This window comes from Urocampus carinirostris, chromosome 10 (genome assembly GCF_059441175.1).
Source record: "Urocampus carinirostris isolate Australia breed hairy pipefish chromosome 10, RoL_Ucar_1.0, whole genome shotgun sequence".
NCBI classification, from domain to species: Eukaryota; Metazoa; Chordata; class Actinopteri; order Syngnathiformes; family Syngnathidae; genus Urocampus; species Urocampus carinirostris.
This window is the reverse complement of record NC_142358.1, coordinates 43,844,676-43,861,349: the sequence shown is the minus strand read 5'-3', so window position 1 is coordinate 43,861,349 and position 16,674 is coordinate 43,844,676. Positions and strand designations below refer to the sequence as shown.

General features: G+C 42.1%; 1 protein-coding gene across 1 annotated transcript in view; it reads left to right on the top strand.

Moving 5' to 3' along the window:
• The first annotated feature begins 7,135 nt into the window (after nucleotides 1-7,135).
• The window catches only part of LOC148359003 (protein serrate-like), a 40,998-nt gene continuing 31,459 nt past the window's right edge, over nucleotides 7,136-16,674 (top strand). The window contains exons 1-4 of the mRNA XM_088346322.1: nucleotides 7,136-7,340; nucleotides 8,947-9,171; nucleotides 9,251-9,314; nucleotides 12,142-12,390. Of these exons, the coding sequence (XP_088202448.1) occupies nucleotides 7,266-7,340; nucleotides 8,947-9,171; nucleotides 9,251-9,314; nucleotides 12,142-12,390 (613 nt within the window). The 5' untranslated portion in view covers nucleotides 7,136-7,265. The remainder of the gene's footprint in view (nucleotides 7,341-8,946; nucleotides 9,172-9,250; nucleotides 9,315-12,141; nucleotides 12,391-16,674) is intronic.

The window sequence follows — 16,674 nt, the reverse complement described above, 5'->3', positions numbered from 1 at the left end:
AGAGCATTTGGGACCCCCGCCCCCCCTAGCGCCCCCCTGCCCAGCGCCCCCCTCCCGCGCTATTAGGAAAGGAGTAACACCTCCACGCTTTCACACTTGGCATTTTGTTGAAAGGCCCGCAGGTTTCAAGCACCCCCAAAATATTCATGGCCGGGATAGGCTTCAATAGGACTAATACGGTTAGATCGTTTCAAAAAGAAGGAAAGTAAAAGAAAACAATGGCCTGGAGAGGGATGGGCGCCGCCAGGCTGTGCTTGCCCAAGATACACCATGGGAAATGCTGCCCTGACATGGGTCGTGTGCTTGATGGATCCAACCAACCATAACAAAAAAAAAAACCCACTGAGTCTGATATATTCAGGGTTGGGTAGGGTTACTTGAACTGGATTACTTTCAATGACTTTTGGATGACTCCAATACCAAATATGCGAATAAAAGACAAAAGAAACTAAATAGGAATAAAATGACTCCATTTTGTGCAGGTTTGGGGAGTAACGGAACACACGGAATGGCATAAATGATGTTTGGATTTATTTTCATTTTGTTTGTCGCATTTTATATTAGTTTTGCCGGAGATCAAAGCCAGGAGAGAAAGCTTACCACGCGTTGTGAGTCGTCATTGTATTCCTATTTAGTTTCTTTTGTCTTTTATGAGCATATTTGGTATTGGAGTCATCCAAAAGTCATTGAAAGTAATCACGTTAAAGTAAACCTACCCAACACTGGATATATTCCAATTCCTTAAAATGGTTCAGTCCATTAGATTCCTAGCACTGATTTCAGAATTTTGTTTTGTAACATTACTGTATTCTGTTTTTTTTTTTTAGTATTTTTGTAGAATTTCTGCAGTCACACTTTTGTTGTATTAAGGTTGATGGATTGATGTTATACTTCTGTAGTCATATTTGCCACAGTATTTTTCCATTGTGATGCTCTATTATAGTTATAGTTAAACATGGCGACTGCGCATGGATACATGCTTGCGGCTCGTAGCTCTCCAGCTAACCTTCTATTTATTGCTGTTCTCTTGTCTTTTTTAATTTCACTTTTGGACACATGTGTGGCTAAAACCACTTACAGTAGGGACGAACTTATTCGGTTGGGTGAGCGTCTAAATTTCGACTTTTCGGGCACTTTTTATACCGCTCATGATATACCGAGCGAACTTCAAAGAGACCCGGCTTCGTTGTGGACATCCATCCCTCTTAATAAGCGGCGACGGCGGAGACGGCGTTCGGAAAGGAAACGCGGCTGCCGTGCAGGTAGATGTGTGAAGCGTGTGAAGTCTAAGCAGCAAGATGGACACGAGGATGGACGCGAGGATGTAACTAATTCCACCATTCATTCCTCGCCGGACAACCGAAGCTTTAAACTCAGCGCTCACGAACGGCCACAACGCCGGGAGCTTTTGAAGATCTCGACAAAGACTACAAAGAGTTCAGCTAAGTCAAATGATTCAGCAAAGCTAAAATTTGGTCTTTTGAATGTTAGATCCCTCGCCCCTAAAGCTTTACTTGTAGATAATATTATTCGTGATTATAAACTGAATTGTATGGGTCTTTGTGAAACGTGGTTACGCCCGGATGAGTACTTAGCGCTTAATTATGCTTCTCCCCCAGACTACCAGAGTAGTCATACAGCACGCACGCTGAAAAGGGGTGGTGGTGTTGCGCTAATCTCCGAAAAATCGCTTAAATTTAATCCACGGACCGCTAATAATTACAAAACGTTTGAGGCTCTTGTGACGCGGTCCCCTCAATTGTCAATTGATGTAATAACTATCTATCGTGCTCCTGGGCCATACACAACTTTCTTAGACGAATTCGCTGAACTTTTGTCTGAACTAGTAACCTATGCAGACAAAATTATAATTATGGGAGACTTTAATATTCATATGAATGACCCACACAGTTCACTCACTATTGCGTTTAGCTCTTTACTTGATGGATTTGGTTTTACTCAACTAGTTGATTTGCCAACCCATAAAAATGGGAACACGCTAGACTTGATTCTGACTCGAGGAGTTTTAACCTCAAACATTATGGTGCTACCGTGTACTACCGTTATCTCCGATCATTATTTAGTGACATTTGAGGTGCTAACTAAATGTAGTGTTAAAAAAGCTGAAGGATTTAGCGGACGCAATATAAGCACTGGCACAGTTTCTGAGCTCCTTGAACTCCTTCCTGAAGCAGTTGCGTCCTTTCCTAAATACACTGGCTCGATTGACTCACTCACGAATGAGTTCAATACCACCCTGACTAGTGTGATGGATACCATAGCGCCCTTAAAACTAAAATCACGTCCTAAAAGACGCACACCTTGGTTTACTGATGAAACTAGAACCCTTAAAAAAGAATGCAGGAAATGGGAGAGAAAATGGCGCGCTACCAAGCTTGAGGTTTTCCATCAAACCTGGTGTGATAGCTTGTTAAAGTATAAAGCGGCCCTTGCCTCTGCAAAATCGGCCTACCTTTCGAAGGTGATTGCGTCTCAAAAGAACAACCCCAAAGCCCTTTTTGACACTGTAGCATCGCTTACAAGGCAACAGACTACCGCTGATAGTTCGACACACTCTGCTCAGGACTTAATGGTCTTCTTCACTAAAAAGATTCAATGCATACAGGAAGAAATTGCTAAAGATACTATTAGTACCACTCATATTAAAGAACTGAAACTTACAGATGCACGACAGGGTGGCTGCCCAGGGAAAATGGCCGGTTTTAGTGAACTGTCACTTGATGATCTCAAACAAGTGGTGACTGCGGCCAAACCGACAACTTGCCAGTTCGACCCGCTCCCAGGTTCACTTATTAAAAGTCTTTTTAGCGTCATTGGGCCTTCAGTTCTGAATATTATAAATACATCACTCTCCTCAGGTGTAGTTCCAGCAGCTTTTAAGTCCGCCGTTATTAAACCCACACTAAAACGACCCAACCTTGATCCAGAAATCTTAAGTAATTACAGACCTGTGTCAAACCTACCTTTCCTCTCTAAAGTACTCGAAAGAGTAGTGGCACAGCAGCTGAATGCTTTCATATCTGAGAACAACCTTTTTGAATCGATGCAATCAGGATTCAGGGCTAACCACTCTACTGAGACAGCGCTGATCAAGGTAACAAATGATCTCCTAATGTCAATGGATTCTGGCGCTTCATCACTTTTGCTGCTGCTGGATCTTAGTGCTGCTTTTGACACAGTGCGCCACAATATCCTACTAGAACGGTTGGAAAAATGGATTGGTCTCTCAGGAACCGTCCTCTCGTGGTTCAGATCCTACCTCTCAGATAGGACGCACTGTGTGAAATATGGTGAAACGACATCTGAGCCCTTTAATGTTACCTGCGGTGTTCCGCAGGGTTCTGTGCTCGGCCCCCTACTTTTCAACATTTACATGCTTCCATTAGGTGATATTATCCGCAAGTACAATATCAGCTTCCACTGCTACGCAGACGACACTCAACTATATCTTCCGTTGGAGGAATCTTCCACACTAAACTGTGGAAATTTGGAGGCCTGTCTCACTGAGATAAAAGAGTGGATGTCACTCAATTTCTTGCGTCTTAACCCTGAAAAGACCGAAATGTTAGTCATTGGTCCTTCTAAATGCCGTGACTTCTTCTCAAAAACTGCTGTGAACCTTGACAAATGTCACATCACACAGAGTGACTCAGTTAAAAATTTAGGTGTCATATTTGACCCTGATCTATCATTTGAGATGCATGTAAAGCAAATTACTAGAACTGCCTTCTTCCATCTTCGCAACATTGCTAAAATCCGTTCAATACTGTCTCAGTCTGATGCGGAAACAATAATTCATGCATTTGTTACCTCCCGTCTCGACTACTGTAATGCACTACTTTCCGGTCTCCCGAAGTCCAGAATCAAGTCTCTTCAGCTAGTACAAAATGCCGCAGCGAGGCTTTTAACTAGGACAAAAAAGTACGATCACATAACACCGATTTTGGCTAACCTGCATTGGCTCCCAGTTAGCCAAAGATGTGACTTCAAAGTTCTCTTAGTACTGTACAAAATCATACATGGACTTGCTCCCTCTTATCTTTCAGATCTGATCTGCCGCTATGTCCCGGTCCGAAGCCTGCGATCTGAGAGTGCCGGTCTTCTGGTGATCCCGAGAGCAAAGAAGTCCTCTGCTGGTTCGAGAGCGTTCTCCATCCGGGCACCGGTGCTGTGGAATGCTCTTCCCCCTGAGATCCGATCTGCAACCTCAGTGGAAATGTTTAAATCTAAACTTAAAACTCACCTCTACTCTATTGCATACGAATAACCTAATCCTCTTGTCGGTTGACAATAGTCTGTGTAATATAGTGTAACAATCTGTGAAGCCCTTTGAGACTCTTCGTGATTTAGGGCTATACAAAAATAAATGACTTGACTTGACTTGACTTATTTTTGTAGAGGTATTTTGGAAATGTTTTTGCACTAGTATATTTGTAGTATTTTTAACATAACTACTTGTATTTTTGTAGTATTTCTGTTGCAATATTTAGCAGTATTTTTGTAATCTAGTATTACTGTCGGGTTTTTTTTTCCGTAGTATTTCCATACTCTGTCGTATCTCTTTTCATATTATTTCAGTTGAATTTTTGTCGTATTTCTGTGGCAATCATTCCTTCATAGTATGTTTGCATCATAGTATTACCATAGTAGTATTTTTTAATATTTCTTTTCTTTTCAGAACAGAGTCTGTGAGGGCTCCAACTTTCATCCTTTCAGAACAACGTGAGCAATTCATTCATTCATTCATTCATTCCTTGTGTCTTTTTTTTCATATTTTTCTTTTAACACGAAAGCGAGTCGAGCTAGCTTCTTAAGGTCATGATAGCGCTTCATTAGCCCACGCAAGACAACTTCAAATATTTAGAAGAAGTCCTGTTTATTTGTTTGGCCCTTAGAAACGTTCCATTGATGTCTTCTCTCCTTATTTGGAGTTTTTACTCAACTATAAACATATGTATAGAATAAAAATGATGCCCCAACTGGGCAATTTGAGAGCGCTTGGTGGTGATCACGTGAGAAATATCATGTGATCGCCTATTTTGTTCGATTTCCTCTAAAACTGAAAGAATCCATGGGTGGAAAGGTTTGGAACTCTCGAGAAAACACTTCATTGCTTCAGGTCATAAACTTGAAATCGTTTGGTCAAAGGAGTTTTCCTATATCGAACTTTTTATTTCGAACTGCAGAAAAACTCTCAAATTGCTCAATTCGTGTGAGAATTCCTCAAAAATGCTTCGTTCGGGTGAATGGAATCGTAATAAACCGTATAAAAGAATAAAACTTTCGTCCTTTTTTAGAAGTATACATAGATATACTTGTTGAGTAGATGGCTACATTAAAATCATTCCCAGAGGTAATCGAGAAAGGTGGCGAATATCGCAATCCTGAAGGATTTGCCGCCGTTTGTGGGCGCGCGTCCAGGTGTGCGTCCTCGCACCTGAGCTCTTTTGAGGGCTTGCTTTTTATGAGGCGTCACGCGTGGTCGCACCTCCGCAGACGTTCCCACGACACCCCGCCGTGCACCAAGGTGTGAATCATGCTGCAGGGGGGCCAGATGGGGGTCCACCCCCCCCGCGACACGAGGCCCTCACACGCTTTCCTTGGCGGAGGTCGCTCGCACCTTCTCCTTCCTTCGCGCCTTCCCGCTTGCCACGCGCGAACAAAAGGGCGCGTGGCAATGAGATCTCCTATTCATGACGCGCGTCCCCGTGATGCCCGTGGGATTCCTGCATGTGGATCGCGTGGACGCGTGGCGCGCGCAACCGGGCGCAGAAGCGTGCCTCCAAAAAATGGGGCGCGTGCCCAACTCCAAGAAGAAAAGGGCTGGGCCAGTGCACTAGTACTTTACAGGTAATAGAGATATGTATACGTATCTTTAACACCCCCCCCCCCATCCCATAGAACAGTGCAGCTCTTGGATTGATTTGGGGCCCTCCTGTGCTGCATGGGGCCTGGTTGAGATTGGCCCAAATCGGCTTTCCCGCAAAGAATGCTCCAATAAAAACCTTCCAAATCGATTTTTGGGGGACACAAAATAAGATCTTTTAAGAATCTGTAAGAAAATAAATCAATTATCAGTAAATCATTTCAAACTTTGTGTGCTGCACTTGCAAGAAAGGGACAGTGTGTAATATTGTGCGTGCAAGGATAAATGCTAAAAAGCAGGCAAAATAATACAAACTAGAGACTTAATGTGACCGAACAGGAAACATTTTTGCTGGCCTTTTGAAGGGAAAGAATTGAAAAAAAGGCTGAGTAAAAAGTAAGAAGGAAAAAAGGAAAGAAAAAAAGAAAGGCAAAACAAACACTAAAAGAAAGAGGAAAAAAGCAAACGAGAAAAAACAATTGAAAATAGAAGAGAAGGACATGAAAAAAGAGGAAATAAAAAAGCATGTCAAAAAACAAATAAAAAGGGTACAAATTCTGGGAGGTAAACAAGAAAAAAGGAAAAGGAAAAACAACAAAAAGTAAGACAAAGTAAACGAAAAATCAACAAAGAGAAAAAAAAAACGGGAGAAAAAAAATCAAGAGAATTGATGTAGCAGCGAGATGCAGACAATAATGTCCCCACTAAAAATCACATTCCTATGTATTCTTGCTCTGTTTTTCAATCAATATTGTTTTTTAGGATGTTATTTCCCACTAAAAAGTACTTCATAATACACGTTGTCCCTTTAAACTTTCATATGAAGAAGACGTGGGCCTCAAACGATGATCCCGTGGGCCACCATTGGCTCCCAGGTCGCAAGTGAAGAAGCAGCTATAGAACGTGAATGTTGTTTTAAGGCTGTTGAACAAGTTTCATTTCAGGGCAACGCAAGAAATGCTGTGCGCATGCGCGCAGGTGGTCAACCAAGGTGAAGGCACGCGTCTGTGACGTCACCACGCAAAGCGGGAACTCAGGTCAGGCGAAACGCTTTCACTTTATTGTTTTTTATTTTTAAAGGGAGAGCTCTGACAACGGAGGGCTTTTCGCTTTCTTTTTGGCAGTGGGGGGGGGCAGGTGGGGGGGTGGCCCCCACCCTCTGCCCGCCAGGCCCCGCCCCTTTCTCCGGCCGCCCTATATAAAGAGCCGGGCGAATCAGGCGCTTCACTTCCCACTCGAACCTTCGACTTTCGGACCTGCTCCCGTCCCGTCGCGCACGCGCTCGTTTTCCTTTCTCTCGGGAGCGCGCTTGGGATTTTTCCGGACCTTCCCTGGAATTCTCCGGACCGGATTTTTGTCGTTGTCACTCTTCGGGTGGATGCACGTCGGAGGAGGCCCGATGGCGCGCTGGCTGCTGGCCGCTGCGCTCGTCCTGCTGGCGCATGCGCAAACCGTCAGTAACTTTACCACTTCTACTTTGACTCCATGACTTTCGTTTAGCTCGTTGTGACGTCATATTGGTTTTTTTTTCTTGCTTGTTTTTTTTTCCCCTCCGACTTCTTTTGACAGTGGAGCGTGCGTGCGCGTGCACATCGGTTTGATAATATCATCAGGAAAGGGACAATTACAACCGCAAAGTTATTGTGTTTACGAGTTTGACGGCATTTTATGGATTTCCTTGAAACGATGACATAGTTAGCAACCTCCTTAAAGTCAAATGATTCTTCCTTGTGGTTTTAGCAAACGTTTTCGCACGCGCGACACAATATGCATATTTCCATGTACAGTATTCTCTCGCATTCCCGCTATTTTTGCGTTTTTTCATCGTGCATCCTGTTCTGCCTTCTGATTGGCTGAACGGAGGAAGTTGCTTTCTATCGCCACCAAACTTGGACTTCTCGACTGGCTAAACTCATTCTGGAGCCAGATTTGAATCTTTGGCGCAGTCTAGTGGCTCCCTGGGGCTTTAAAAAAAAATGTTTGATCGTGGAAAAATGTATGGATTCTGTAGGACAGAGCCGGAAGGTGAATGCAGTTTTGCATAATGTCCACATGATGGCGACAAAGTATCAAGGAAAGTGAAGTGGATCGGGTCCTGAATACATACAGTTGTGCAACACTATTTTTAAAAGTTAAAATTTGACAATATACAAGTTAACACCTTTATTAAGTCGAACACTTTGATATTTCTAATCTAATACCTGGGTTTGATTTTATCTAATAAACAAAGAAAGTTTTCTACTTGGCGGCTTTTGTCTATTGTGCCACATGTTTGGAACACAACCCCCGCAAAAAATGAGGGATTACTGTATATTTGTAATAAAATGCGTTACAGTATAAGAAAGATGATGGGAAATTTGAGAACTGTCAAAAAGAGCAAAAGCATGGACGATTATTTAAAGTGTATTTTCCTTCTTCGACAAGCAAAACATGATGAAACATTTACTTATAAGAAGAATATCATGCAAAACGTTTGCGGTGTAAAAACTGGAGATCATTGAAGCAAAACAGACAGGTCAGTTTTAAACTGTTTTTTTTAATTATATACAAAATATGACAATATTAAACAATGAAAATTGACACGACGTGAAGGTTTTTTTTTGGCAGTAAACACATTTACATACCTGTCAATCTCACCCAATTGATCGCCTCGTTAATGCTTGCAATTACCCGCCCGGGCACCTATTTACTCACAGCAAGATAGACTGGCTAGAATAGAAAACAACGCTCATTGGCGTAAGTTGATTTACCAGATAAACAAGACAAACAATTGTTTCTTGGTGTTTTCTGCACTTGCAGTAAATGTAATGTTGCTTCCTATATAGCAGTATTTATATTTATATTTTTTTCAGTCTATAAATGGTTAAACAGATGGAAACAATGAAAAATAACATACCTGTAAACTATAAGGCGAAAAAGCTTTTACTTTAGAGTCTTTTCCTAGTTCCGGTCAATGTCATGCTCGCAAAATTGACTTTTTTTTTTTCTTTCTCTGTGCGTAACCCGCCACCCCCCATGACGTCACTGCGCACCTACACGCGTGACCCCGCCCCCCACAGACGGCGTCTTCCGGCGCCTTCGAACTGAAGCTGGAGTCCTTGTCGGGCACGCGCGCGCGCCCCCACCGCTTCTTCATCCGCGTCTGCCTCAAGCACGCGCAGGAGCTGGTGGACCCGGAGCCGCCGTGCACGTACGGGAGCGCGCTCAGTGACGTCATGACGTCAGACCCCGCCGCCATCGCTGCCAGTGCGCCCCTCAGGGTGCCTTTCCCCTTTAAATGGCCGGTAGGTGGCGCTCAAAGGAGATCGGCTCCGCCCTCTTCCTACACGCACATAAAAGTGACGCCTTTTTCTCACCCCCCAGGGAAGTTTCTCTCTTATTTTGGAGGCTTGGGCCACTTCCGACTCGTCCACTACCGACTCGACAGGTACGATTTTCAGTGTTTTACCTCCAGAACAGGGGGGGCTCAGGTGGTCTTAAGGGGTACACCTGAGTAGCCCGCATACTGGTTCTGAAAAAACATAGATAGATAGATAGATAGATAGATACTTTATTCATCCCCGAAGGGAAATTCACTTTTCCAGCAGCATCCCTAAGCTGAGAACAGTCGAAAATAACTGAGAACAATCGAAAATAACACGGGAGCTGCTGGAGTGGCTGCCGCGAGTCGTTGGGATTTTCGAATTGCTGTTAACGATGCCCAACCGAGTTCAAAGAGCCCTTATCCTTAATTTCCCACTGCGCATATCTGCTTTTATCTTACTTTTAGTAAAGCTCTTCGGGGTAGAAGACCTTAGGTAAGAGGATCGGAAGCTGGGGGGAGTGTTGGGTCATGCTCGTCACGGCGGGATCTTCTGTTGTTTATTTGTCAGTGTAGCACGAGAATGTTGAAAGTAAGAAATGGCCTTCTTCAGGTCGAGTCCAAACGGCAACCTCAAGAAAGAAGAGGTTATGCCAGAGTTTATTCAAGTGCATCATGAATAAGCTCACTGAGGCTGCAATGATGACAAAAGCCAAGAGATGGCGACAGAGAGTAAGAAAGTTTCAAATTCCGTGAAACCCCTTTCATAATTAACGTCTATCATCATCTACAAAATTATAATCGCTTTTATTTTTGCAACTGGTTTCCACTTGTTTCTATACTCAAAGGGACTTTTTAAAATCAGTCACTTTTCAGTGCGACAACAAACGAACTTTGAGATACGAAGATAAACTTTTGTGACGTTAAAAAAAGCGAATCAAATGCTAACGTATTAGCAAAGCTAACAAAGTTGACACTCAAAGTGCTGTATCAAAACATTCGGAGTATAATGCGGTTATAAAGCCAGACACAGGCACACAAAACGAAAAATAGAAATAAAATAGAAAGAAAATCATAGTAAAAATAAAATTGGATGGATGGGTAATGTCAAGGCACAGACTAACCATGTAAAGATCCTTGAAAAATACAGATCTACCAAAATATATTCTAAAATACAGAACAATTGAAACGTTTTATACACTCAACAAGACAGAAGGCACATTGACCAATCACAACAACAAAAAAAGCGTCCCGAAGGAAGCTGGCCCCTGACTGGTGGGGAGCTGTCTCGTTGGCAAACTGTTCTACCAAAAAATGGCGTCAGATTTGAAAAGAAGGCCTACAAATCACAACGAGCTCTTTTTGTCAATAAAACGAACGGCGTTGTTTATTTTTACGATATTTAGTCTAAATCGAGTCTCCGAGACTCAATTGACCCGGGGGCGGTCGGAATTAGGGTCTGGGTGGGCCCGATCCGTTTTTTTTCCACCAAAAGTTCCGCTCTTCAAATTTCATTTCTTAAATTCCCTACACAAAATAAAATCGAAAAATTAGAATGAATATGAAAGTAGATCTGTGGATCAGTCATAAATGAATACTTCGCTGGGGCTGGACTTAAAGGGACAGTGTGTATTTTTCAGTGTCCTCTAGTGTTCTATCTCTTTCTCTTATTCGTTTAAAAAGGGAATATTCATTTAAATAACTAGTAAAAACACATGAACTATAATACAGTCAAGTCGCCTTATTTCTAAATACTCATAGATGGAGAACGTTCTAAGAATTTGACATAACATGAGCATCACCTAGAGCTAGATGACATATTTGACTGCCATCATGCTGCTACGGGTCTCCAAAAATCATGTGGGCAAGACTGGGCAAAAAAAAAAAAGGTGCCTAATGGTCACTCTTAGTCTCAGTAGTTTTCTACTTGTTTGTGATCTTTAGCACTCGTTCTCGGTTGCATGACAGAATACTTGTCAATAACAGAATGACTTGTTAAGGCGAGGGGCTCAAACTGGGGGCCCAAATGGGCCCTCCGGCCCGCACGTTTGAAACCCCCGGTTTAAATGCGGTTCTGACGCCATCAAAAGATTTAGCATGGATGGATTCGTCTTTGGAGCGCTCTCTTGTGGCCGTTTTAGGATGTGCGAAGTATTTACTTACGACAAGGATAGAAAATCACTTTTATTTTGAAGGGGTACTGTATGCATTACAAATTACGAGCGAGAACTGCGTTGACAGTGTTGCAGTTGGATATAAGCAAATAATAACAAACAACGCTCAACAAAAACGGTCAAAATGATCACCATTTTCTTGTGGCAAAAGTTGAAAAAATATTTGTTTTTTTATTTTCTCAATTTTGGAAGTTTTTCTGTCTCCCCCCCTAAAACCCCCTTAGAAAACCAGCAACCAGAAAGAATAAAAACGATTGAAATACTAAATCTTCATTTGAAAAATGGTGTCTTATGAAGTGTAACAGTAAACCCGCCCCTCTTTTTGCTTCCCCGCCCATTGAAGGCCCACCAGGATATCAAAAATAGAAAATCAAAAAGTGTCACTTTTTGAGGTGGGACCTTAAACCCGACCCTTTTCCCGCCCAGAAAAACAAAAGATAAAACAAAATCATTATAAATGTGTGTGTTGAGGTGGGACGTAAACTCCTTCCCCTTTGAAACGAAAAGTTGTAACCCCGCCCCGTTTCTCAAAAACCCTGGCCCCTTTCTTCGCTGGGACTTTAATCCTGCCCCTTTTAAAAAAGTGTGAATTGCACCCCACCCACTTCCTTTTTAAAATTGCGAGACGTTAACACAATTTTAGATGGGTCGTTAACCCCGCCTCTGTTTTCATAAGGTGTGACGATAACCCCGCCCCTTTAGAACAAGGTTTCACATCAACCCCGCCCCTTGTTTCAGGTGTAACACTAACCCCGCCCCTCTTCCTTTCCCCCGCCCAGAAAACGGCAAGGAACTGTTGAGCCGGGTGGCGACGCGGGGGCACCTTCCGGTGGGCGCGGCCTGGACGTCGGGCTGGGAGGGCGGGGCCCTGGCCTTCTCCTACCGGGCGGTGTGCGACGCCCATTACCACGGCGAGGCTTGCTCCGCCTTCTGCCGGCCCCGCAACGACACCTTCGGCCATTACGCCTGCCGGACGGACGGGCGGCGCCGTTGCCTGGACGGATGGGCGGGTCCCTACTGCGCCCAGCGTGAGTGCCCGCCACTCCCCTTTTCCTTGGCTCCACCCACTTCTACTTCGTGTCATAGTTCCCAATGATCGCGTTCGATCGAAAAGAAAGTAAAACGGCACGAATCGCGGCCCGTAGGTATCGGTTCTCGCAACGGCCGTCGATACTCGGGAACCGATTCGCGTTTAAAATCCGAGTTCAAATATACCGATCGGTCTTGCGAACGATACGATTAATGGCCGACACTCGGACGGCCGCCTCATTATTTCCCGACTTTGTTGTTCACATGTTATGCATAGAAAGCTGGTGACCGACTGTTGCCACGGCAACCAGAGCGAAGACAACATATTCCGATCGGAGAAAGGAAATGGGATTTTTTTCATGATTTCATAGGAAAAAGTTGAACGGATTACGAAATGCTTATCGTTAGATTATTTCCCGGCTCGTATGGATACTTTTCCTCAATTCTTTGGGACGCGCTGATCCAAGAGCCGATACGATTCATATTTCGTGTTTGACCGATACCGATACAAGTGAACTGATAGCATGTCAAATCGATACCTAATACGTCGAAATCACGGTCCGAAATATCTTCCTTATTGAAGTTAACTTCGAAGGGACATCGATGCTTCAGGATGCGCCGATACCAAGAGCCGATACAATTGATATTTTGTATCAATACTAATATCATATGATTTTAGTTTGACAAGATTGAAGGCGAGCCATATCCGGAGATATCGATACTGGCAATCAATGTCAATACTCCAAAACTGAAAACGTGTCGAATCGATACCTAATATGTTGAAATCATTGTCAAAAATATCTTTGTTCTCCTATTCTGTTTGTAGGATTTGTGGCATACTCTTTATTATTTTTTTTCATATATCCGACTAAATTCGATGCATCGAAGGTTTCAACACTCAGTATTGGTACAAATGAGTACCGATCCGCTCGATTCTAGAAAAAAAAAAATCACATTTGTGAAGAAATCAGAGAAAAATGCTTATTATCATTTTCTTCTCAGACAAAAAAACGATACTAGTGCTCGATGCTTTAAAATGCACCCATGCCAAGAGCCGATACCATTCTTATATCCCGCCGATACTGGGTTTGACGATACCGATCTGATGGTAAAAAGAAAAAAAAGCCATTCTGGAGTTATACATCAATAGCAGGTGATATCTGGAGGTATCGTTTCTCGCGACGGCTGTCGATCCTCAGGAACTTCGAGTATATCAAATAGATATATATATATACCTTAAATCCTTGTTCAAATATCTTCACTCTTCTTCTGAATTTTTAAAGAGACGTCGATACTTTCACATAAATATAAACAAAACAGATAAAGTGCGGGCCTTTGCTATTTGTGAAATCACCTGAATTCTGATTTCCAACCAATCAGGAAAGGCCTAGCGTCACCGTGCTCAGTGTTTCAGGATGCAGCGATACCAAAAGCCGATACGTGCCATCTTTAGAGTAGGGGTCTCCGACCGAGGACAGCCGAGGTGCCGACGGACCCGTTCCGAAAAGCGGTGCCGGGTCATCGGGATTTTCTAGTCAAATGTTTTTATTTTGTGTTTAACTGTCGCTTCAATCACTACTTCGATAAAGAGGAAGCGGGTCAAAAGAAAATGATGAGATCATAATAACAAGTTGTTATTTTAAGAGTGTGGGTGCTCTTGTTGTTAATGAGTAACAAAGCAGTATTTCTCTGAAAAGACTTCAAATTTCCGTGGATTTGTACAAAAGTCTTGTTTTTTTCCCCGTTTTTCAAATGAAAAAGTAACAGAAAAGCGCGATGACAAAAAATTGGCTGGAAAATCTGCTTTCTAAACCGCGTAACGCCACTTGGGAAAAGGCCACTGGTATCGGCCCTTCGGTTTCAACCCCCGGTAATGGCCCAGATTTCATCCCTCGTTTTCGGCCCCCGGTTTCCGCTTGGTCCTTGGTAGGGGGGGCCCTCGGTATTGGCCCCCTGAATCGGCCCGCGGTATCGGGCCCCAGTATTGGCCCTCAGTATCAGGCCACGGTGTCAGCCCTCAGTATCGGCTCGCTGTTTTAGGCCTCTGTATCGTCCTAGAAAGGCCTTGGTATCCGGTCTCTGTATCCACCCTTGGTATAGGCCCTTGTAATCAGGTCTCGGTATCGGTTCCCGGCACGTCTTCATATGTGCGATACGACGTCGATATTAAACATCGGACATTTTTATTTTACGACGCAAAAAAAAAATCTTTCCTCAGAGGAACATTTTGTTAATTTTTTTAAATTGTTTTAAAGATATTTAGTCTTGTTTCTTGCAATTAAAAAGAACAACTATTCTTAAAGGGACAGTGTGCTTGGTGGAATGCCTCCTAACGCTAAAAAACTTGATTCAATTAAAAGAAAATATTGATTTGAATAATGAAAATACGTATTTATATACCATAACACGAGGCTCCCCTTGAGGGAGCTGACATCACTGTCTGACATCTTCCTGCTAAGGGTACCCCCAAAAAACATGTTATTTTGAATCTCTCTTTTTCCATTCTTTTTGGTCATTTTCCCCCATTTTATCTGATCTTTTCTTCTTTTGTCTTTTACTTTTAGTTTTTGTAATCTTTCATTTTTCTTACTTTTCCCTTTTCCCCCTCTATTTATTTTTCATTTGCACAACACAATACACCGACATCTAGCGGCCAGATATTACATAGTGTCCCTTTAAAACAGTGGTTCTCGGGGTGTGTTGGGAAAGGATTTCTTCTTCCAAGGGGGGACAGAAAATAATTGGGAGGCGCTGCTTTAAAATAAGGGAAATCATCTTATTTAGCTGACAACGTATTATTTGACTTATTTGTATAAATATTTTCAACCGCGATTAAAAAAAAGAAATCCTTTAAACGAACAAAATGATCTCCTAGATACGATCACTGTGCTGAAATGTTTTTATTTAATATAAAAAAACATGTTTAAATGACTCAAAAGAGAAAAAAAGATTACTTTAATTGAGGAAAACATGGTCTTAAAACGAGGTCAAATTGGATCGATTGCTGTAAGCGATTCAAATAATGTCCCGTTTAAAAAAAGGAAAACCATTAATCAGGAGCTGAAATGGCGCAAATAGGAGAAAGAGAATCAAAAGCAATAAAATGTCAATTTTTGGCCTTAATACAGTAAGACTTTTCAGAATAAATCCCCTATTTCATGATTCTCGCTGTTTTTACATGACCAAATATGTAATCGCCTTTTTTTTAAAAATATGGCTGTTTTTATTGCCATTTTTCAAATGACCATTTTCTTTTTTTATTGCTTCACTTTGAAGGAGATGATGCAATTTAACAAAAAAAAGCTGTCATCGATCCGAAGGCTCGATTCATCTGGAAAAAAAGAGATAAAATGGCAATATAGAAAATAGTGAAGCCACAGATGGAATGTTTAAGACATTCAACACAGGACGGTCTGATAAAAAAAGACTTATAGTATTTTGTAACGATGCAATTAAAAAAACGAATAAAAATGTCATCCATGCTGGATTCTTTACAATTCCACTGAAATAGAAAGAAAATCTTATCTCTTTAATATTGCTGATGATGCTTTTCACCCAGCTCATCTACTTCTATGTTATATTGGAATTCTTTCCACCGTCAGCAATATTAAAATAATAAAAGAGGTGAAATACCACCAAAAAACTGCGACAGAAATTCAGAAAGTACAACAGAGACACTACAAAAATATGACTACAGAAATATAACAAGAAAACCCGCAGAAATTCGATTACGGTAATACTAGAAAACGGAGAGAGTACTTCAAACATACTACAAAATACGACCGCAATATTACTATAAAACAGAAATACTACGACAAAAATAGTGAAAAAGATAGATAGATAGATAGATAGATACTTTATTCATACTTTATTTCATTCAAAAAGATGACAGAAATACTACAAAAATACCGGGATAGGTGGTAGCCCTTTGAGACTTGTGATAAAGGGTGAACAACTCTAAATATTTCGGTGGACGGTCCTGTATCGTTTTTTTCCATTCTTTCCACGTTATGAAGCCGTGAGGTTGCTATGACGATCATGTTTTTGGTGTGTACAAATATTTATGTTGCCCTAAGTGTACAGGAAGTGCACGATCCAGTGCGCGGGTGGTCGATGTTTCCGAGTATTTGTGGGGACCCTCCGTCCTTATTAGGTCATTTTCATGGTCCTCCTGTCCTCAAACGCAACTTTAGAGTTAAAGGGACAGTGTGTTGAGTTAAGCAATTTTTGGGGGTTGGAATAATAAGCAAAAATACTTAAAATATCTCATAAACATGCATGTT